This window comes from Misgurnus anguillicaudatus, chromosome 9 (assembly GCF_027580225.2).
Source record: "Misgurnus anguillicaudatus chromosome 9, ASM2758022v2, whole genome shotgun sequence".
NCBI lineage: Eukaryota > Metazoa > Chordata > Actinopteri > Cypriniformes > Cobitidae > Misgurnus > Misgurnus anguillicaudatus.
The window spans coordinates 13,391,758-13,415,195 of NC_073345.2; the positions used below are offsets into that span (position 1 = coordinate 13,391,758).

At 36.7% G+C, this 23,438-nt stretch overlaps 1 protein-coding gene across 2 annotated transcripts in view; it reads right to left on the minus strand.

The window, feature by feature from the left end:
• Positions 1-23,438, minus strand: part of gabra3 (gamma-aminobutyric acid type A receptor subunit alpha3) — a 253,492-nt gene that overhangs the window by 18,654 nt on the left and 211,400 nt on the right. For both annotated transcript variants that reach the window (XM_055179776.2, XM_055179775.2), the window contains one exon: positions 18,056-18,261. In XM_055179776.2, the coding sequence (XP_055035751.2) occupies positions 18,056-18,261 (206 nt within the window). The remainder of the gene's footprint in view (positions 1-18,055; positions 18,262-23,438) is intronic.

Here is a 23,438-nt window from a genome sequence, read left to right on the forward strand (position 1 = left end):
AAGAAATAGCTGAATACCCTTAATAAACAATATAAGCCTGTGGTTCATAATTTGTTTTCATAAATACATTTTCACAAATTGCACCCTGCTAGTCCAAGCTAATGTCAGGGATGCAAACTCATCAGGGGTGAAAAAGGTGACAAAGATGCAAGCTTGAATATGGGTCTGCCTCATTCCTTTCAAGGCAAACAAACTAGCGCGCCTTTAATTGTTGCTTAGTAACAATTGTGTAGACGTAAGCAAGAAATGCACAGGTGCTGCACAATTCGACTATATCTAACATTGATTCATCATTTGAGTATGTGCGCTCATTCTGCACAGATTGCATAAACTGCTGCAGCAAACAAAGTGTCTATTAATTGTAAACTTAACCTGCCAAATTGGTTAGTGATTTGACATTTACCACAACAGCTGGACATGATTTTTATGATTTCATTCACCGCAACCCTGTCCAAACACTGACCGCGCAAACCCCATCACCCCCTATTTTCAAAAACTGAATCACAATAATGAACTACTTTGGATCCAAAACAGTGAATTTTGCAGAAAGGTGACAACCCTATAATGTGAGGTCATGTTCTATCCAGCAGTAATTTTGCTGGTTAAATGCTTGTTGTTTTTTATATTGCACTGCTGGCCCCACATATGGCGGATTCCCATTGGTCCAAAATTCCATTTCACTTTTAGCTCAATTCTGATTACACTGTCAAAAATAAAAGTACAAAGCTGTCACGGCGGCAGTACCCTTTAAAAAAGGTCCTAATATGTACCATTTAGGTACAAATATGTATCTTTGAACTGCCAATATGTACATTTGAAGTACTAATATGCACTCTTTGGGTACAAAGTATGGATGCATAACGATTAATCGCAATTAATCTATAGCAGAATAAAAGTTTTTGTTTACATCATATATGTATGTGAAATGTGTATAATAATTATGTATATATACATATGAACACATGCATGTATAATTTTAAGAAAAAATAGTAAATATATATTTATTATATAGAAAATATATATTTTATATAGAAAAATATATATTTATTTATTAATTATTTATATTTATATTAGTGATGGGCAAAGATTAATTGCGATTAATCGCATACAAAATAAAAGTGATTTTTTTTGCATAATATATGTGGGTGTACTGTGTCTAATAATTGTGTAGGGGAGACCGGGGCTGGTTGTCTCACGGGTTGGTTGTCACACTGCTTATTCCAGACATACTACATGTCGCTGTGGTACAATTTTGATATCAATTTGTTAGCCTTTAATAGCTTACTCATTTGCACTTGTAATTTTGCTGAGCAGACACAAAACATTGAGGTAAGGAGACATTTTTTTTATTTTTATGGGTCAGAGTAAATTTTCATGTTGGTGTTGTTTTTGTGTTGAGATCTTGTATGATATTAGTCATTCAAAAACAAAACACTCAATAAAAAGCTAAAAGTAGTAGCTTTATTTTGAGTCATCTTTTAGCGATCAAGTTAAAGCCGTGTGGTAGCTAGCTTATCATGTTTGTCAAGAAGTCAGTTGGGGATGGTTGTCACATAGCTTGCGGGGTTGGTTGTCACATAAGAATATTGGACATGTAGACCTTTTAAGACTATTTGTTTGTTTTTGTTTGCTGTTATAAGTAAATAAAGCATTAAATAAAGAGGTTTTAACACAAAAAATTATTTCTTTTTATTTCTCAACACAGTAGACAATAGGCTTTATGCCCAGCTACACTACTTCCTGAACTTCAGCCAGCTTCTTGTTTCCTGTCTTCCATTATTGGACAAACTGTTTAATCCAGGTGTGCCTGACCTCAGTAGTCACAATAACAATAATCAGACACACCTGGATTAATCAGTTTGTCCAATAATGGCAGACAGGAAACAAGAAGCTGGCTGAAGTTCATAGTGCAGCTGGGCATAAAGCCCATTCAAGTAACTGATCACCCACTTTAATCCCATTGTTTAAACATAAGGGGCATTAATAACAACTATCATAGGGGTGGATTCATATTAAAACTTATTTGCAGTTTCTAGCTTAAAAAACTAAAAAATTACACATTATCTTTTCAGATCCCATTTTATCACTGAAATCCTATTGAACCTCTATAGGGACAACCAACCCCATACCCTGTGACAACCAACCCCGTGATGGGGTTGGTTGTCACATTGTGTCAGAGTGTCTTTGATGGTTAATTACTTCCTGTTACAATACAATCGAAAAGTAAAAAGTATACACATTTAAAGCCAAGACTCCAAAGTTTCATTTCATGTAGTAATTACTGCTGAAAGATTTTTTGAAGATGAGCAATTCATGCATGAGTAAAAATTGTGACAACCAACCCCAGTCTCCCCTATATTTAACCACACACACATTCATATATTCATTTCAGAATTGTTTTACTTATATATAATTGTTTTTAATTTATTTTTAATATAGAATATATAAAAATATAAATAAATATATATATAAACATGTAAATGTTTCTTAAATACATACATGAATGTGTGTGTGTGTGTGTGTATTTATTAATACATAATAATTACACACAGCACATACTCATATATTATGCCAAAAATCACTTTTATTTTGTATGCGATTAATCACGATTAATCTTTGCCCAGCACTAATTTATATATAATATAAATTATACATGAATATTCAAATGTATATACACATGTAACCATTTCTTAAATATATACATGCATGTGTGTACATGTATCTATACAAAGTTACTAAAACAAATTCACACACATATATGACGTAAACAAAAACTTTTATTCTGCTATAGATTAATCGTTATGCATCCCTAGTACAAAGGTGTACCTTTTTGAAAGGGTACTAACCCAGTGACAACTTTTGTACCGTATTTTTCGATCTACAAGCCGCGTTTTTTTTCATATCTTGGCTGGTGCTGCATCTTATAGTCAGGTGCGCCTTGTAAGCCTAACCCTAAGTATGAATTAATTTTGACATTTATGAAGCAAGAGACAACATTACCGTCTACAGCTGCGAGAGTCCGCCATATGCTGCTTCTGTAATTATGTAATTCAATGGATTCTGTAATGTGGAATGACGAGTATGCGAACTTCACGCTAGTTGGCTTGTTCGGTTAATTATAACCTATTCAACCTTCCAGGTAAGTTCTGTATGCTATGGTTTATCGTTTAAATAACTGATAATATTACTTTAATGTACAGATATCTATTCAGCCTGCTGTTCTTTCTGCTATTGTTCAGTTGAATAACTTGCCTTTCCAGATTAAATGTCTGTTCTTCGGCTTGGATTTTGTGAAATCATTTTCCGAATAAACGCGACGTATAGTCCACTGTGACTTTTCTATGTTATTTCGTCTTAATGACACATTTTTGAATGATGCGACTTTTACTCCGGTGCGGCTTATAGTACGGAAAGTACGGTACCTTTATTTCTGAGAGTGTACACTCTAAAAAAAAAAGGTTCCTTGAGGTTCTATATAGAACCGTGGGGTTCTATACTTGGCCAATAGAACCTTTTACCAAAAAACGGGTTCCATATAGAACCCTTGGAAGGCAAAGAACCATTTTTATTAAAATGGTTCTATAATTCACGTTTTGTGACTGAAGTGTAAACTAAAGATTACACAATAATTGCAGACCTACACAACTCATTTACAAACCTACACAACTCATTCACAAACCTTTTTGTGTCAATAGGTTGTGGTCAAATAAAGAGAGAGTCAACAAATAGGCTACTAATATTTAGTGTACACTGTAAAAAATCCAACTAATGAAATGTTGGACGGCCAAAAATATATAGCTAAGTTAAACCAATTTTTTTGTTTGAGCTAGTTGAGAAGATCTGTGTTTAAAATATTAAATGAATGGTTATTTTCAAATCCAGTCAAAATTCAGAATGGCTAGTGTTGACTGAACTAATTAAGACAAATCAGGTAAGTATGTGGACTTATGACAGCTATGTTTCCTGACAACAAAATGCTCATAATATTACTGTTATTTGGTCACAAAATGTAATTGTAAGAGTTGTTCAGGGGTGAATGTATGTGCTTAAAGTTTAAATATGCGGTCGGTTAATAAAGATAGCGTCATTTAAAAATGTGCTCGGACACTTTCGGACGTAGATGAGCTCCATATGAGCTCCAGAAAATCACAGACACTTAAGCGCTCACACCCCGCCCAGCGCAGCCTCTCCTCGGCAAGCCCATCAGACTGCTAGCTCTGATATCTCTGTGGCGTTTAAACATGTGATTTAATTAATTTTGATTTCTTATACTTAACAATGAAAGGGTTATGTTTTAAATCATATTTTAGGATTGCACTTAATTGATATTGCTGTTGAGTGATGTTTCATATCTTTTACATTTGTTATAACCGGACTGCATGCGAACGTGAACTTCAGAGCTGAAGGAGCGGGTGGAGAAATAGTCCCAATATCATAACAATCTTAAATAAAACTTCTAAATATGCCCGTGTGTGTACCCGTGTGCGCGCGCGCGTGCGCGCGACCCGCTCACGCGCGCGTGTGTATGTACAGTATGTGCGTGAGTTTTTAATTTAAAATGTCTTAACTTAACTCGGAAGGATCTGAATGACAGGTCATTTCATCTGAGATCATTCCGCATGTAACAGCCGGAATCACTCACTGTTTCCCACAACGACACGAGTCATCAGCCGTTTCCTCAAGGTCACGTCAGGTAAGTGTTTGTAAATAAATGTTAATTTTAGACTATATTAATTGGCAAAGACGCAAATACTCGACGTTTTTGTAAACATATAAGTTATATAAAGGTGTGTTATGTTATGTGACCGACTTAAAGTGTGTGTTACGTTATGTGTCCGAGTTAAAGTGGAGCTATTTTAGTAAAGATAATACCGGACAGGGTTTAGGACTCCGTCTTAATTATAATTGGGACATTTTTACAAACAAACCTTATAAAATACAATACTATTGTGCATTTTGAGACAAAACAATAGCACTCATATGTTAACAGATGTCAGTATTTTAGTCAGTGATAAGTCCTGTCCGAGAAAACCGCCCAATAGTGTTTAATTCAATTACGTGTGATGTCTGAGGGAAACTTGGCAATTTTAGGGTATAAAATCTTTCACCGTCAAGCTTTATTATATTAAACATGTTATTTATGTATGTGTGTGTGTTTATATTCCTCTGTTTATTAAACCAGAGGGGTGGAGAGGCAGACCAGACCACCACCATACGCGAAGATGAGCCTCGAGGCTTGACAGTTATTTTTTCAAACTGAGGAGTTCGGACTCCAGACCGTCATTTCTGCTTGTTTGTACCCTGAGGTAAGTAAACTTTCTACATTTTTGAAACGATATTACTGAAATATTTAGTATAATTAGTTAATATTTATTTTGTTAGAGTAGGTCTTGTGCTAAATAGTGATACTAGAAGCTACATTTATAATATTTACCTCAGTTAAAAAATACTGCTGGTAACGTTAAAGTACTGACGGGCTTCGTCAACCGTCAGTTATAAAAGCTCTGTTAAATACATTTTGTTCCTGGTTTTAATGAATTTTACAGTCCTGCTTTATTTCTTTGTCATTTTCAATTAAATTGCCAAGCACAATAAGACAGCTGTGTTGTAAGGAGACGAAATTCGAGACAGGGGTGTTATTTCAATGAAGCGCGTGGTCAAAGGAACCGGGTGGCATACGGTGGAAGGGAAATTATATGTAAATGTTTGTCGCAGTTTTACACATATTCCGTGAGTATTTTTCGCTTGTTCACGAGTGTTTTATCAGGGTTGGAGCTAAACCTTGAAGGAAAGTGGAAACTGCTGGCCATAGTTGAGAACATTCCGCCGGTCTGTATTATAAATGCACGATTGCAGTGCAGCGTTTGTATCCGCAAGTCTAGATATGCATGTTTTCTGTGATGCACACAATTAATTAATGTGATGGTAGCTGTTAAGACACTTACATTTAACATTCAAATGTTTTAAAAACCAAACGTGTTCAGGTTTTTATGTGTATTTGGTTTGTGAAGTGTAATTTTTTTTCCTCTCCCTCACAGATAACCATGGTTAATAAATGATCAGACACGTCACTGGCTTTAAAATATAAACCCCATTGATGCAAAAAGGTAAGGTGCTTAAAAGGACCTTGTAAGACTTCGTCACTAATGTTCATTAAAGAGAAAATAAAAAGAAATCTGTGTTTTGTAGCTTTAATGATAATTCTTACTGTATGTATTTCATTTAGAATTTAGCATTAAAGACTGTAAAGTGTTTGAGGATTTAATTTAAATTCTGTATATTTCACACTATTTTTTTATTGAACATTGTGTTTTGAAAAATACATCACTAGTCAATTGCAACCTCAAGTTAATGTAGACTTTAAGGAACTTGTTTGTCTGAAAGTGGATATATAAAGATTTTTTGTTTTAAGATGCTGCATGGAATGACAATGTAGTTTGGAACAGACTTGGTGAAGAACATGGAAACATCTCTTAATAAAATGGCCCCAAACATCATCAGGAGTGCAAAAGAAGGAAGTAAAAACATCTCTACGCCAATCTCATTGGAGAGGAAACCACAGAAGGTGCTTGTTCTTTGTCCAGTGTAAAGTAGCCTTATTTGCATAGTCAATGTAAAGGTTCTAGTGAAAATATGAAAATAATGTTAGTATAAACTTTTTCCTTGCCATTGAAGAGTAAACTTGTTAATTAAGAGACGCTGGCTGAGAAAGAGTTAAAGTTTACCCACAAATTAAAATTGTCGTCACTTTCTTCAGCAGAACACAACAGAAGAAATTTTGAAAAAAGTATGGTAATCGAACAACAATGGTGCCCACTGACCTGCATTGGTTTTGTGTCCATTAAATTGCTAGCAGAGTTGTTCGGTTACAGACATTCTTCAAAATCTTTTTTGTGTTAGTGTTCTGCTGAAGAAAGAAAGCTGTGAATGTTTGAAATAACGAGTGAGTGAATGAGTTTTCTTTTTTGAGTAAAATGTCCCTGTAATTGATATCTGTACCTAATGTACAATAATTTGTATCTTTGTTGGTCTGGTGAGGAATGCTGCACTTATGTTATTGCAAGCATTATTTCAAGAAAATCCCAGCTTCCTTTACTGTGTAAATAGTGTAAGTATAGTCTTCTGTAATTTAGTTAGCATTTGAGGCACTTTATTTAAAGTAACATTCAATGCAAATATAAAAATATTACTCTGTTTACCCTTAAATAGCATACAGCTCTACATCAATTATTATGAGTCTTGTTGGTTCGTGAGTGTCGCTTGCCTAGTTGTCATACTTTATTTGTGTTATTATGGGATAATTTTAAGTCTATTTGATGGCTTCTGTTAATTGGTAAAAAGCACTTAAAAGGTGAAATGTTTGTTTTACAGGAACCCAAAGGTCCCACACCAACCATAGTGTTCAACGGCTCTCCTGATCTTTTCAAATCTGAATGTATCAACTTTATAATGGACAATGTGAACTTAATATGTGGAAGACATTGACATCACAGGCTGTGGAATGACTGTGTCACAGGTCGGAGAAGCAGACTGCCCCTGTCGCGGATCACGCTCCTCCTAGTTCCACCTCGAGGAGGTCCCAAAGCACCCCAATGACCAGACAAACCAGAGGTAAGTAAAATATAGAAATAGAAACTTTATTTAAATTATTTAAAACTAAAGTGGGGGATGGGAAAGGGAATCTAAAAATCTCGCTTCTCGCCCTCAGGGGGAGTATTACGGGGCCAGGGACGTTGGAGGGGTTTCCACGTGACTCCAGCTGGAACACCGCTACAGAGCGTATCTGGGTGGGTTGGGCACACACCGTCGCGGCGGCCCCTGATGGCATCCACAAGGGTCCAAGACCCTCCTAAGGTGAGTACAGACGACAAGGACACAGCACAACACTTCAATAAAGCTTTGTGTATTTCCGTTTCAAGAGGTTCTTACTTGACTGTTGAACAGTGTTTCTTCTCTCTCCACAGCTCCTAGCCGTAGCAGAACTACGTATTTCAGCACCCGAAGGACTAACAACCCAGCCGGCATCTGCAGCGTATATCCAACGCGATCAAACTTCACTCTGACAAGTAACTCCCTATACACAACCACGCCGTCCTTTTGCCCGGACCAGCCCCGCACTCTTTCCGCCCGCTACCTAGCGGTCGCCGGATCAGCAGAGCCTGCGGACTCTTCGGAGGCTGGTCTTCGTTGTGCTGCCCAAGGCGGAAGTTGACTCGCCCGAAAATCGACCCTTCCAGTAACTTCTACCTTCTCTCTTTATATCCTCCTCCCAGGCGTGGCTCGCCCAACCATCGCTCGCCACGTCACTCACACAGCTGTGCCTTGTTTCAGCGAGTGCGGGGATTCCCGGGGAACCCTGAAGTGCCGGTGTCTGTACAAACCGGTCCGGGCGGAACCTCTTCACTCTCCTTTTGGTTCCGCCCCGCATAGTCACTCCGTGACAACTATTTGCGTTTTTTTTCCTCCTCAATGTTCAATACCCTTTTGCCATTCAGCACACAGTGACTTTAATTTATAAAATATATGCTTAAGTTTTAATACCTGTACAAAACAAATGTACAATCAACTTGTGTAAATTGTCATTCTATTTAATAGATTGTTCATGAATTGTCTTTAAATGCATTGTGATTTCGGTAACACTTTACAGTGAAGTTCATTAGTTAACATTAGTTAATGTATTAACTAACTTGAACAAACCATAAACAATACATTTGTTACAGTATATATACATCTTTGTTAATGTTAGTTAATAAAAATGTAAGCTTTAATTGCTTGTTCATGTTAGTTCAGAGTGCATTAACTAATGTTAACAAGATTTTAATAAAGTAATTGTTGAAATTAACATTAACAAAGATTAATAAAGGCTGTATAAGTGCAGTTCATTATTAGTTCATGTTAACTTATGTAGCTAACTAATGTTAACTAATGAACCTTATTGTAAAGTGTTACCGTGATTTCTTTTCATAATTTCAGACACATGTAAAAGTTACTAAAAATTAATACTGCATATACTGTACAGTATCTATGCGTAAGGGAAATAACTTAAACAAAATTTTTAATGTATAGTGTAATTAAGAGTTTAGCTGTTTAATACAGAGATGCAATTTATTTATATATAAACGTATGTATGTTTATTAAAAAGTGAAAATGCTTAATGGAAATAATTAAATAACTAAATGGTTGAATGTAACGAGACATTTTAAATGTAAACTAAAGTTTTGCTGTCTAATACAGAATAAAGAGATGTGATTTTAAGTAATTTTTATAGATTTATATTTCTGTATAATACAATTAATAAATAGTAAACTTTTATAATTTTCTAGATCGGTTATAATTTCTTATCAATAATAAATTACTCATAATAATAATAAAGAACCTTTAATGGTTCTAAATAGAACCATCTAACTTTGATTCAAAGAACCATTTGGGGTTCTTTTTAATGAACCCATTAAAGTGGTTCTATATTGAACCATTTAGGGGTTCCATATATGAAGCGGGTGATAGAACCATTTCTGGTTCGATATAGAACCATTTTTTTTAAGAGTGTAGCATAATTTTGTTTGCTATGCACCTCTTTGAGCCTACCTCTAAATCCCTTAATTAAGTGTGCTTGCAAAAGCACACTTATTGTTCTTCTTAAGTTTTATTATTCTTCTTATTATTATTATTATTATTCCCGGGTAGATTTTTTGTGTCAGCTCTAGCGACCAGACCGTTTGACGCAGAGACACCGTTCAAACTTTAAAATGTTCGGGCAGTACCGGTGTAAGTTGCTTGAGAGGATGAAGTCACAGATCCATGTCGTTCGGCCGCCATATTGGAAAGAACACAAAACCTTAAAAAAGTTTCACAGGTCACAAATTTTGTCCAAACTTCATGAAATTCCACGTACGCGATCCTTGGACCGAGCCTCACAAAAGTTACTAGAAGGATTTTTGATTTTCGGAAGCGTTTGCGCGCCACAGCCCAAACTAAATGTGCGTCAACGCCGCCAAAACAGGAAGTAGTTCAAATCTCAATATGTCTGTAACATTTATTAACCAAAAATTTTATATGAACTCTTTACTCCAATGTGAAGATGCCCAAGATAAAAAAACATTGCAGTAACATGTCTATATTATGTTATTTTCACTTTAAAATGTCCAATTAAAACCTGTGTAAAAAATAAAAAATGTCATTAGCCTTTACCAGTAGAGGGCAGCCTTTACGTTCAAACGTGTTTTTTAGACAGAATGTAAAGATAGCGGCAGCCATCTTTAGAAGCTAAGCTAACAGGCTATTGCTCCGTGGAAAAGTTTGAATAACAATGGCGGGATGTAGTTTTAATGTTAAAATGGCAAAATGGAATTTAAAAGAGCTTTTCAGAGAATCGGTGTTCCTTTAAGAGCCACAATACAGCGAAGAGCTGAGAAAGACGGAGAGCAGAGAAGCCCGGAGAAGAGGCCACAGCCTGAGACTCTGCTGCATAGAGCCCGTGGGGCACGCAGCACCATCGGCTGGCACCCAAGCTTCGTATCGTATATGGACAGCGGAATCCTGGATACATATTTTTAAAATCCTAAACCTTCATCTTATTCACTATACAGTATGCGGTTTCGGACGCAAAACTGCAAATGGATTTTATATTCTGAATGCTTGAATCAACGCGAGCTCTCTGGAGAACGTGCATTTTCACATACAGGTAGGAATTATATGATTCAGACATATTTTAATCCCTTTCTTTTATTTCAGTGATATATGGCACGACAAGTTTAATTCCCCTTTTCATCAATGTAATACATTGTAAACGTATTAGTTTCGCTCGCGTCAGTATCGCGTCCTCGCTCGCGTGATCGTTTGGCGTCGGCTCTATGACAGCTGCATGATTTAAATGATTGTGAATTGACGCGAAAAAGTGTCACTTTACCTTAAATCATGCATGTGATGCCAAGTGTATTTAAACAGTCATGACTTTCAGAAATGTATGACACATTTAAAAACACAGCTTTTGCCAGAAGACTGCGTATATGCCATTTACATGATCTTCAGGTAAGAAGATACATTTATCTAAATCGTATGCTTAGCTACTGTTGAACGGGAACACGATTGATTGCATTATGCTGTCAATCACTGAGGGAAATATTTTCTTTTATCATTAATTTCACAGTCTGGGTCGACAGAGGCGCGGGCGCCGCAAAATCTTTATTTTTCAATCACTCCGCAAAGAGACTTAGATAACTGCTGATTTTGGACTTACATATATGATTTATACATCATTTAAAACTTTAAAGTGTCTAGTATTTTTTCTGTCCACTCCCATTAAAAACAGAATGTTGTGCTTTTCGCAAAATTAAGAAAATAAACATAATGCGGGTTTGCTCTCTCTCTTAGTGACGTCCTTTCAGAAACACGTCAGAAAAATGAGCTGTAACTTAACGAATTGTTTTCATAGAAACATAAGATAAATGTCTACATAATGCTTGGAATGTCTGCTTTTAAATGGTGTAAGTGAAATCGAAAACAAATATTGTACTTCGTTGTTAACTGTATTAAAAGAGGGAGATGTACCGTCTCTCATGTTACTGCATTATTTATAAAGAGCCACGCCCCGCTCCATTGAAGAGAAGAACAGAGATCATCCATATTCATTAGTCAACGCCACAACGAATGTTTTCTCTGTGCTTGCTCATACAGCAAAGGCTCAAATATTATGCGAGTCATCGTTCTCACAAAAGAATGCAATTTAAACGAGTAAGTTAATCGGCCATCGCTCACAGCCCAGCATCTGTCCTGCACCACTGTATGCATATCGCGCTGACAAACATACACGTGAATTTACTGCTCTGATGAAATCTAAAAGTATAATTTCTCTTATTAGAAGCTAGCCTAATGTTTGCCAGTTATTAAGATGGCGGTTGTAGTTTAAATAAAGGGTTGTGAAATAATAAGCTTTGACAAAAAACTGCATAAAACAATTTTATGTTCCATATTATAAACTTTTGGTTATGTGTACTTAAGTGAGTAGATATGGCTCTTATTTACACCTTTAAATGTAGAATAAGAATAGAACTCGGGTATCTTACAATGCACTTATGTTGTTATGCAGTTTTAAAATACAAAATACAAACATGTCTGGATGTAGATAAAGCCTACTTGGTCATATTACAATGCACAAGTTTTGTTGTATGCAGTTTGAAAATACATGTTTGTAGAAAAAGTATATTGTACAATGCACTTATTTTGTTGTTATGCAGTTTCAAAATACAACATGAGTATGTTTAAATGTATATGTCGTCATCATCACTGATATATCTCTGGCCCTCATGACAAACTAATTGAATAGCCCTGTCGTAGACGCTCAACACACAATCATATTCATAAATAGTAAAGAAATGAAACGATATTAGGCTATCAGTGCTGCTGTCGCTCTTTCCTATCGCTTATTTTAAAAATGAGCTTATGATCAATAAAATGCAGCTTATATCTGCTGCTTTTTGTGACGTGAACTCTGGCCTACATTAAAGGTGCAGTGTGTAATTTTTAGAAGGATCTCTTGACAGAAATGCAAAATAATATACAAAACTATATTATCAGGGGTGTATAAAGACCTTTCATATGGCTCTTATATGGCCGTTATGTTTTTATTACTTTAGAATGAGATGTTTTTATCTACATACACAGAGGGTCCCCTTACATGGAAGTCGGCATTTTGTGCCACCATGTTTCTACAGTCTTAATGGACAAAATCATGACATGTTTGTCCTGTGGTGGCTACCGTAGCTTCTCTATGCATTTCAAAAGCGAGGGGTGAGCTGTGAACTGAGCTTTTGGTTGCAATTTGGAACCTCACCACTAGATGCCGCTAAAATTTACACACTGCACCTTTAAGTCTCATGTTTTTAAGATTATCTTAAGTACTAAAGGATTTTTGGTATATTATGTACAAAATTAGTGTGTAAAATATGGCACTTCAAAGGGATTGTTCACTCAAAAATTAAAATTATTTAAATTACAATTCTAAAAAAAATGTAATAAGAAAACACTGAGGGCTTGACATTAACTTTTTGAGGAACTTGTCCTTCGGACAAGTAAATTTGTGTTTCACTTGTCCATGCACAAAAGTCACTTGTCCGGGTAAAGTTTTATAATATAATGTATTTTTTGTGTTTTGATAATCAGTGGCAGAGCAAGGGATTTTTCATAGAGGAGTCGGACAACTAATTTTTTCTTACACTTGTCCTACAAAAAGTCCACTTGTCCCGGACAAGCGGACAAGTCTTAATGTCGAACCCTGAACATGTGCAGCACAGCCGTTATAGTTGGTTCTAGGCTAGCTAGCTATCCCTGTATTTACATAAAATGGTCTGTGCTAAGCCCCGGATGTCCTTAAATGCTGGAAGCACCCCTGGTTACAAGCCTGTATACATTTCTGTGTGTGTGTGTGTGTGTGTGTGTGTGTGTGTGTGTGTGTGTGTGTGTGTGTGTGTGTGTGTGTGTGTGTGTGTGTGTGTGTCAGGAATGCTTTCACGTATTGAAACCAAACTTTGTACATGAACTTGGGACTCCAATGCGAGGATGCACAAGATAAAAAACATTCTAAAATGTAACATTTCACAAATCACGTTAGTGACCGCACCAGAGCAAGCACACTTTTGCGGTTCCTCCGGAAGTGCATTTTCTAGTTTATAATATTCTGCTCACAACGATAATAATTTTGCTTTATAAATAAACCGATTGATTGATTGATTGATTGATTAATTGATTGACTAGATGTAGTTTGAAGCCCTCCTTCAATGTAACTTTATGGAGTTCTGTATGTATTTCATTTTTATGTTTACTGTATACTGCAGTTAAGGTTTCCCAGTTCAGTACACTAGTCATTTCATGCTATCCGCTGTATCCCTTCTTGATCAACAGGAGTTTAACAAAAGTATCTAGACTGTAAAAGAACTGCCTGACCAGGTTCCGCTAAGGTAAATCAGATTGACCCCAATCTGTAATGTCATTCAATGCTGTAAAGACAGGTGAACCCCATAGAGCACAGGGGTCAGTGTCCAATTCAAAGTGCTGGGGAATTATAGTCCGCTATAAGTGTAGTAACTGGCCTTCAGTTAGAGCGAGTGATATTTGGTAATGTCTGTAGTTACGCAGCTCTCACACTCCAAGAAAGGGAACAATTCACCTTACTCTGATCACACCTCCTGTTCAGAGACAACCACGCGACCTCATCAACCCTTGCTGTGAAGCTGAGAGCCGGTTTGGTTTCTCATTATGGGGGACAACATTCAAGGCCAACCCATTTCTTTTTTTCTTTTCATCCTACCCTTTGCTCTTTTCTCGAAACGTATTCTCTTTCTTCCTGCTTGTCTCATTCAGTTTCTACATTGCTTTTGCTTCCCCTTCTTTCTAACTAGAGCAAATCAGTTTTCGGCTTTCTTTTTAGCCAAAGACCCCAGTGAGCCTGTTTTCAATTTATCTTTCATCTGTGCGCTTTCTTCTGCTTTCTATCATTCTCCTTTTTGGCCATAAATAGCCATTCAATTTTCTTCTATCTCAAAGGTCCCGCAATTTCAAGCTGTCTCTTCCTATAGCTCTGTTTTGGGCGGATCATTGGCAAGGGCCCGGGGCCTGTCATTAGAAGAGTCTAGTGAAGCTTGTCGCGTGTAACCAATTATTACTGGCTTAACTCAGTTGGTGCAAACACTGAGACCACACAGTGACTACCATATAATGTGAAGTTTTTCAAAGAAAAGTTGATGCTGTTATTAATTTCTTTACAAATTAATTCACAGAAAAAAGCATGTCAACTACTGTCACGCCAAATAATTTTTTGGGGGGGCAAATGTGGACCACACATCTCGTCGTGTCTGTAAATAATAATTGTTACTCATTTCACATGCAAAGTAGAAGTCATTTGCATATTGAAGTAAATAAAGGTACAGCAAAAGGTACCATCATAAGTGGATTTATAATGGGGAAAAAAGAGAAATATCTCCAAAAGTTTCACTTAATTGCTTAATTTAGATGCAACATTTTCACTGCCAGCTCAAACTTCTATTGTCCAACTCTAGTCGTCCTATCAGTATTGTATTGTACTTTCTTGTCTTGTACTTTTCCACACTTTCTGCAGACACACAAAATTTCCATTCTATTGAACAGTTAATGAACAAGCAAAGTGCTTCTCGACAGATTACACGTGGGTTACTTCAGCAGGACGAAACACGAATTTATATTACTGGTTCGCAGGTACAATATCTCCTCATCCTGTGAGCGATACAGCGCCTCACTCAGCTTTCCCTACTGCAATTCCCATCCATTAGCTCTGAGCACTTCATTTTTCAGAGGTTATCAGGGCCAGGACAGAGGCTGGCAATAATCAAGAGTAAACAATAGCGCTGTGGAGAGAAAGATTGCTGGCAGCATCCAACTTATTGAACAAGAACAACCTCAATGAATATTACAATGGTGACGAGCTTGCTAACAAGAAAGCCCACATTTGTTGAGATTTATTTGCTGAATATTTATTGCGTGTTGATGTGCATGCTGTAAAAACAAACTCTGATGGATGACGGAACTGTAAAAATAATTTTTTTAGTTCTAGAATTGTGAAGCCCACCCAAAAAGTAAGGTTTGAACTGCAGACAAATTCACAAGCGGCAAACAAGATATGATTATTAAAAAATATATTATATTACATTTGCTAGCCAGTAGGCTAGTATGCTAGGTGTGTTTTAAACTGATGCAATTTCCCCTCAGCTCTTGTTTTTGACTGAATGGTCAAAATGTTGAATTTTCATTCAATTAAATCATTAAATAGTTATTCAAGCAGTGTTGTTTTCACACTTCCACAAGCCGTTTCTCCTTCTTCGCTCTTTACTGGACCAGTACAGCAGCTTGTTTTGCGGTCACTATTTCAAAAGGTCGGTCATTCACTCCCCTCTCTCATCGGCTAATGTGAAAGTTGCCAGCCAGCGCCAGTATTTTTCATGATTTTCACAAAAGTTTAATGCCTTCCAGAAAATGTTCTTCTTAAAATATAAAAAAATACAATAGAACAAAAAAACAACAACTGTTTATCCTACCATCATTAGTTCTCTTTTTATCACCTCTCAAATATGGGTAGGTTTCTTCAAAAACAACAAATTTTGAGCAAAAAGCTGAGATAATTTCATTTTTGTGAAGGACTTTTGATAGAAATCAGATACAAAGCGATCCTTAAAACATACACGGACATACACTGTTATTCTTAACTGTAATTTCTACAGTTACTTACCACAAAATGCCCAGTAAAATACCATCATTTTCTTTTCCAGTTCATTACTGTAATATGTATTGCATTATAGGTATTAACATTTAACTCATTCACCGCCATTGACGAGTTATCTCGTCATTTATGAGTTCATATTTAACTAATAAATATGCCTTTCTGGACGAATTTCAAAGTGAAAGTGTAATACCGTTTTTGCCAAACCGAATTTATCAAAAACGGAAGTTAAAAAGATTTAATGATTTATTTTAACTGCCTTTATGTTTGATAGTCATTCTGAGTCTGAACTCTAACATAAATTTCTTTACAAAAACACAATTTTTTAAGCTTTTTGCTCAAAATGTTGTATTTTTGAAGAGAAATATCCATATTTCAGTGGTAAAATTAAGTAGAAAAAGTAAATATATAATGAAACGTTTTTCCCCATTTTGTTTGTTTGTTTGTTTGTTTATTGTTTGTTTGAAAGCAGAGGGTGTGTTCTTTAATTTGATATAATTTGTATGTTTATATATTTGTAGAAAATAATTTTTCCTGCAAGGAATTTTGTGAAAATTTTGTTAAAATCACAAAAATGCAGGTTGGCAACTTTTCTCAAAAAGGCTGGCGGTGAATGAGTTAATTTACAGTGATTTACTGTATTTTGTATTTGCGGTAGGCTGCTGTAAAACAACAGCAGTGGTGCTACTGTAGTTGAATAAAACAGTGTTATAGAAGCATATACAATTTAAAAATAAAATATCTCTATGAAATGAAATACATTTGATTTGTTATGCTTTTAACTAAGAAAAAGAAACCCAAAGAAAGAGAAAACGGGAGAGTGACAGAATTAAAGGAAGGATGAGGATCAATATTAGGCCAACGTTCGCTCGCTGGCAGGCGTGAACTAGAGGAGGAGGGTGTAATCTTCTTTTTTGAATGTGAATTTTGCTGGAGGCTACTTGGGGAGTGTAGCGAGTAATTTTTATGTTAAGTGACTCTGTGGCACTGTGATAGTGTTACGGACCTACGGCATGGGCGACCCGGGTTCGTTTCCCCTTTAAAGCAACACCAAATAGGTTTTTTTACCTTAAAATACCGTTTCCAAAAAAAGTTTCAGTCGTTCATCCACTCGAAACAGGGTGAACGGCACTTTTACCTTCGCTTTGCAGCCCTCTATCGGCCATAACCGCACAAAAGAAGTCGGGTCGCAATCTTGTAGTTCGAGTGAAAACTACAAAAACTTGCTTTACGGCAAGTTACAATCTGTTCAGAGCCAGCTTTGCTGCAGTAGGCTAAATTATTTACGACAAGTGGTAATGGACAATTCCGCTTCCAATCTGTAGGGGGAGCAAAGAGCAAAAACTCTTTAGTGTTGCTTTAAGGCAATATATTTTTTAAAACTAGGTTACAGTAAGGGTATTATACTGTACAATGGAACTGCTGTAAGGGCATCATACTGTAAAAACATATACAGTTATGGTACTGCAATAGGGCAGTAAGAGTTACCGCATATATACAATAAAAAGTCTAACAATGTAGAGCTGTTTGCCATAGGGCAATACTTCCAGGTTTTATAAGTTGCAGAAGAGCGCCACTTGGTGGATAATAACGACATTGTGGAAATACACGTCATTGGCAGGGAGTTAACTCGTCAATGGCGGAGAAAAGGTTAATATCAAACATGATGAACTATGGAGGCAGAGACAGGAAGTCAGAATGCTTGAAGACCTGATAATTATTATTTTTTAAAAATAAAACAAGCATTATTTTTGTCATCATGTCCATACTCAGGTATTACTCCGGAAGAAAATATCCTTTAGATCTGCTTACCTTTAGTTCCTGAAACTCTTTCTGCCCATCCCAGGCCCAGCTGCGCTTGGTGAAGTAGTTGACTGTGGCAAACTCAATGAGGGCAGAGAAGACAAAGGCATAGCACACGGCCATAAACCAGTCCATGGCTGTAGCATATGCCACCTTTGGAAGTGAGTTTCGAGCGCTTATACTCAATGTTGTCATAGTCAGGACAGTTGTGACACCTACAACCAAAAAGAGGAAAGATAAGTTAAAATAAGTGATACATACATTAATTTAAACATTTTATCAGTATGTGTTCTCTGGGAATTAAATCTACAACCTACTGCAACAAGCTCAATTCTGCACCAAAGAGAAACATCTTTCTTTATGTTAAAGCTCATGTAGTATGCACCATAAAACATGGACGCCATTAGACATCCTCAGGGAAAATATACCAGCATAAGTTACCACACTATTTATCTTACTAAATTTACATTTTTTACACATTAGGTTCCTTCCATGTGTGAGAAAGAAGATAATCACTGTTTGATATATGCCAGGTGAAACGTCAGTCGCAACGTGATGACAAAGAAAGCCCTGAACACAGGTGTTGTACTGCATTTTACAATGCTGTCGAGACTTTCAAGGACAGATGCATTTATGATATAAATCACTTTAGTTTGTAAAGCATTGCAGTAGAGTTTTAAATAAGCACTTAGAACTGGGGTGAATGCCAATGCGCTCAAGTGTCAGAGGTTAAAAAGACGCATGCTTGTAAGTGATGGGAGCTTTTAAAGGGAAGTGGAGTAAACATTCCCCCGGGAGACGTCCTCCCCTAAACCACAAGAAGATTCATAAGCCAGCTACACGGCCCTTAAATTGCAACATGTTCTCATTAAACTTGGTGTGTCCTTGTGTAAGAACTCAATATTTTATATCTGTTGTATACGTTCAATATATTTCATATATACAGACCTGGCAACCTTGGAAAGTTATTTTAAGTAACATGAGTGTGATAAGACGTGGGCTTTGAAGGGGGTTCATATTATTTCAACAATTAAATTGGTTGTGAAGAAAATAATGCAATCACATTAAAACATATATTCTATTGAGATATATTTAGAAAGCATTTGCATGCATGTGTAAATAAACCAACTTCAGTTGTTGAGATGCCATTTCGCATCATTCACATCTACTTGCGGAGGCACTTCCTCTTGACTGCTTTGACTCATAGTTTGCTCACTGCTTGCTGTCTCTTTCCCTGTCAGTGTCCTTTTCTGATGTCATGGGTTTTTTTAGCTGCAAGGCATGCATGTGTGCACATACACGCACACACACACACACACACACGTACGCCTGCTCGCACACACAAACAAACAAGCACGCACACATATACCTCTCGGTAACGGATAACATTATTTCTACTGCACATGCATTCACTTTTCCCTATCTTACCATAATCTGCTTTAATTATAAATGCAAAAACTGTTACTACTGTACAGTAATACAATACAGTAAATAGTAAAAGGCAAATTTTTGTACACAGGGATTTATAAATGATTCTCATTACAAATCAGTGGAAATGTGTGTTCATCTCGCAGTCAAGTGCAGGCTACAAGTGGACTCCAGAGGATTAAGTTCAGCACTCAATTAAACTTTTCAACTTTTGTGATTAAAGTATCATGACTACTGTACTCTCCATGTTAAGAAATCAGCCGAGAGTAGAAAGGTTATCGAGTGGGATTTTGTGTTGCTGCAGTCTCTTTTTAATGTTAGGCCTTATGCATTTGTCAATTTTATTTTTAATAAATGTTTTAAAAAATGTAAAACCCCTCAAAACCAACATGCCTTAAAGGCCCAGGGCCAAGCTGCATAAAGCACCTAGAAGGGGGTCGCACACTGGCCGCGCAGCTCAGCGTTACGCCGCGTCGAGTCATGTCTAGGACAACTCGGAGGTATCGTAAACAGGAAGTGCATATTAAATAGCGCAAGCTTAGTCAGATAGCGTATACTTTAAAATGCAAAATACACGTTAGCAGCCAATGTTAATCGTTAATGATTTGGGACAAATATGATGTTATTTAATGTTAAACTATGTGAGTTGCGCTCTGTGGCATGACAGGGATTTGAGCAACTTCCTGAGTCAAAGCTGGGCGCCGCGGACAGGTGCCACCAGTCGGCGCCGGTGTGCGTATACTCATAGAAAACAATGTGTTCGATTTTTTAGAACGGCGCAGCGCTGAGCTGCGCGGCCGGTGTGCAACCCCCTTAAGTGTCATTTTCCCTTAAGTTCATCCTTATGTTTCCCTTAAACCTAAGGCTGTTGCACCTCCATGGCAACAATAGTATTTTATAACAAACCTGGGGCGCTGTCATGGAACACTTAGGGGGCGTGTACACCAAAGCTTTTACGCCCACGGCTGGCGCATGTTTTTAATTGTTTCCAATGGAAGCTTTGCGTTTTTCAAATAAGCTAGCTGTTTTCTTCAACGCTGAAAACCGGCGAGGAGCGCAGAGAGTTGAAAAATATTTAACTTTGGATGAAAAGCTCCGCTTGTCAATGTCAGTTCTCACGCAGCCGTCCAATCACAAAACAGCCGTTTTGCACTGACGCAAATTGTTAGTAAATCTGGTCTCTGGGCTTTAATCCGATTGCATGATAGGCACTTTAATTGTGCTCATTAAGAACCAGAACAACACTGGGATGCTTTCATATTTTGTATCAGTCCACCAGAGTAACCACATAAACTATAGTAGACTATAGGTAAGCAATAAGGTACGAGAGGCTGTGCTGTATCGTAAATAAGTAACGGCTGAAGGGCGTTGTTAGGCACGACCCTTCAGCCGTTACTTATTCACGATACAGCACTTGCCTCGAGTACCTTATTGCTTTTATAAAACGGTTCCCACACAATATTAAAGTAAAAAAAATATTAGTGCAACTTTCATGAAGTTAAATCAATAAAAGCATTCCTTCCGCTAGAAAAAATTGTCTCTGACTGCGAACAACAACATGAAAGCTCAAATAAAAACAACAAACTGTTCTCAGACTTTGTCTCATTATATGTTTATGTGTTGCTAAGGGTGTTGCTAAGGGCGCAGTGATGTTAAATAGAACCGTTGGGTGAAGCGGTCATAGTAGTGTTTTGTTGTGAATAAAGCACACCTATTGACCAATCAGAATCAAGGATTGGAACTAACCGTTTTATAATAAACTTTACTAACTATACAATAATATGCTAAACTAACTATACTAAATATAAAGGTGCTGTAAAAGCAACTGAGCGCTTTGGTTGCTGTTATACTTCTGCTTTGTCTATCAGTAGTGGAAAAGTGTGCCTATTGGTTGTTATGATATTTGTCACATCTCTCCTCTACTGTGATTGGACTGCCGTGTGAGAACTGATATTGACGAGCTGAGCTTTTCACCCAAAGTTGAAAGTTTTTCAACTCTCGCCACAAGCGCCGGCTTTCAGCGCGGAAAAAAACGCCAGCTGATGGGTTTTTTGAAAAGTGCGCACTTTCATCGGATACAATTGAAAACATAAAACGTAAAAGCTTTGGTCTGCACGCTACCTTAAGTCGCACAGGTTTATTTGTAGCGATAACCATAAATACATTGTGTGGGTCAAAATGATCAATTTGTTTACGACAAAAAAAAAACATTAAGATATTAAGTAAAAATCATGTTTCAGGAAATATTTTGTCCATTTCCTACCAAAACTATCAAAAATGTATTTATCATTAATAATATGTGTAATATGTGTTACTCTTTCCCTGCCATTGATGAGTTATCTCGTCAATTGAGAGAAAACATTTCACCGCCAATGACACTTTCCTGACAAATTTATACGGTAATCTGTAATCCGGTATTATCCACTAGGTGGCTTTCTTACCCAATTTATAAAAAACTGAAGCAAACTGAGTTTTAATTAATTATAAACTCTGTGTATGTTTTGATATTCGTTCTGAATCTGATCCCTAACAAAAGTCCTTTACAAAAATTAAATTATTTAAGATATCTTCCCATATTTAAGAGGTTATAAAAAGAGAACAAATGAAGATGAAACTTTTTTCCATTTAGTTTGTTTGAAAGCAGAGGGTCGGTTCTTTAATTCAATATATGTGTCTGTTTATATATTTATAGAAGAAAATTTTTCTGGAAGGCATTTTGTGAAACTTTTGTGAAAATCACAAAAAATAGTGGCGGGCAACTTTTTTAAAGGCGGCTTGTGGGGAATGAGTTAAAGGCTATTTTCTTAATATTTTTGCGATCTCAGATTCCAGATTTTTTGTATCTTGGCCAAATATTGTATCCTAACAAACAATACATCAATGGAAAACTTACTGTGGTCCAGGGTCACTTAAAACCATTTCCTTCATGTTTATATTCTGTAGAGCCGTTTACCATGAAAAATAATCTTTTGTACAATAGAAAGCTTATTTAGATGTTAAATATGTCTGACAATACCAAACAAAAAACTTGGCCAAAATCTAAGATGAAGAAAAGTGCAATTTCTAAACTTTCTTCCTGTTATAATCACTGCTACTCCCCTGTATAAATAGGTCTAAATCTGCCCAGATGGCATTTAGTTGTACTGATATTTTCCTCGTTCTGTGCATTCTTTGTGATTAAAGTAATTTTTCAAAGCTAGCTCTGCTTAAAGTTTTCCATTTGACACATTGCCTATACGAAGGGGTGATTCTTGGCAAGAATTATACTCATTGCAGATCAGCATTTCTGGCTACTAGGGCCCCGGTGACAAGGCACATCTATAATTCAACAGAAGCACCTGACAAAATAAATCTATTGAAAATCATAATGTTTCACAGGGCCTGAAGTAGCAAACCTCAAAATAATGAGAATTTTCCTCAATGTATGTCAATCGAAGCACAATATCTTCAGTCATTTCACTTCATCTGTTTCTGTATGTGCCCACTGGCTGATGAAGACAACGCAATATAAGAAACTGATATTATGCTACCAGGGGGCCTTCCGACTCTAGCGCAGGCAGACAGACTACATTTGTAGTGATCAAAATAAAAGTGCACATAAAACACAGTTATATAATACATGATGTGCTGTTAAGAATCGCTGCTGTTGCAAATGAATAGCGAGCGCCGCTTGGTTCCATAAACGTCAGTGGAGAACAATTAAATTGAAATCTATAGCTGATAGAGTGCCAAAAAGTCAAATGGCAAAGAAGATTCTCATTAAACTTTTCATTAGGCTTTATCTCCATCTGGAAATGGAGTGAAAAGCTTGAGGGACATTAGAAAGAACGTTACATGTCTTGCTATTGTCTCTGCAGAGACGGATGACTATAATGCTTGGTGGTGTCGACGAAATCTGAAACTGAGCATTACGCTGTGTGGAGTTATGATGAAAATGACAAAATAGGATTATCTGTGTGAAATG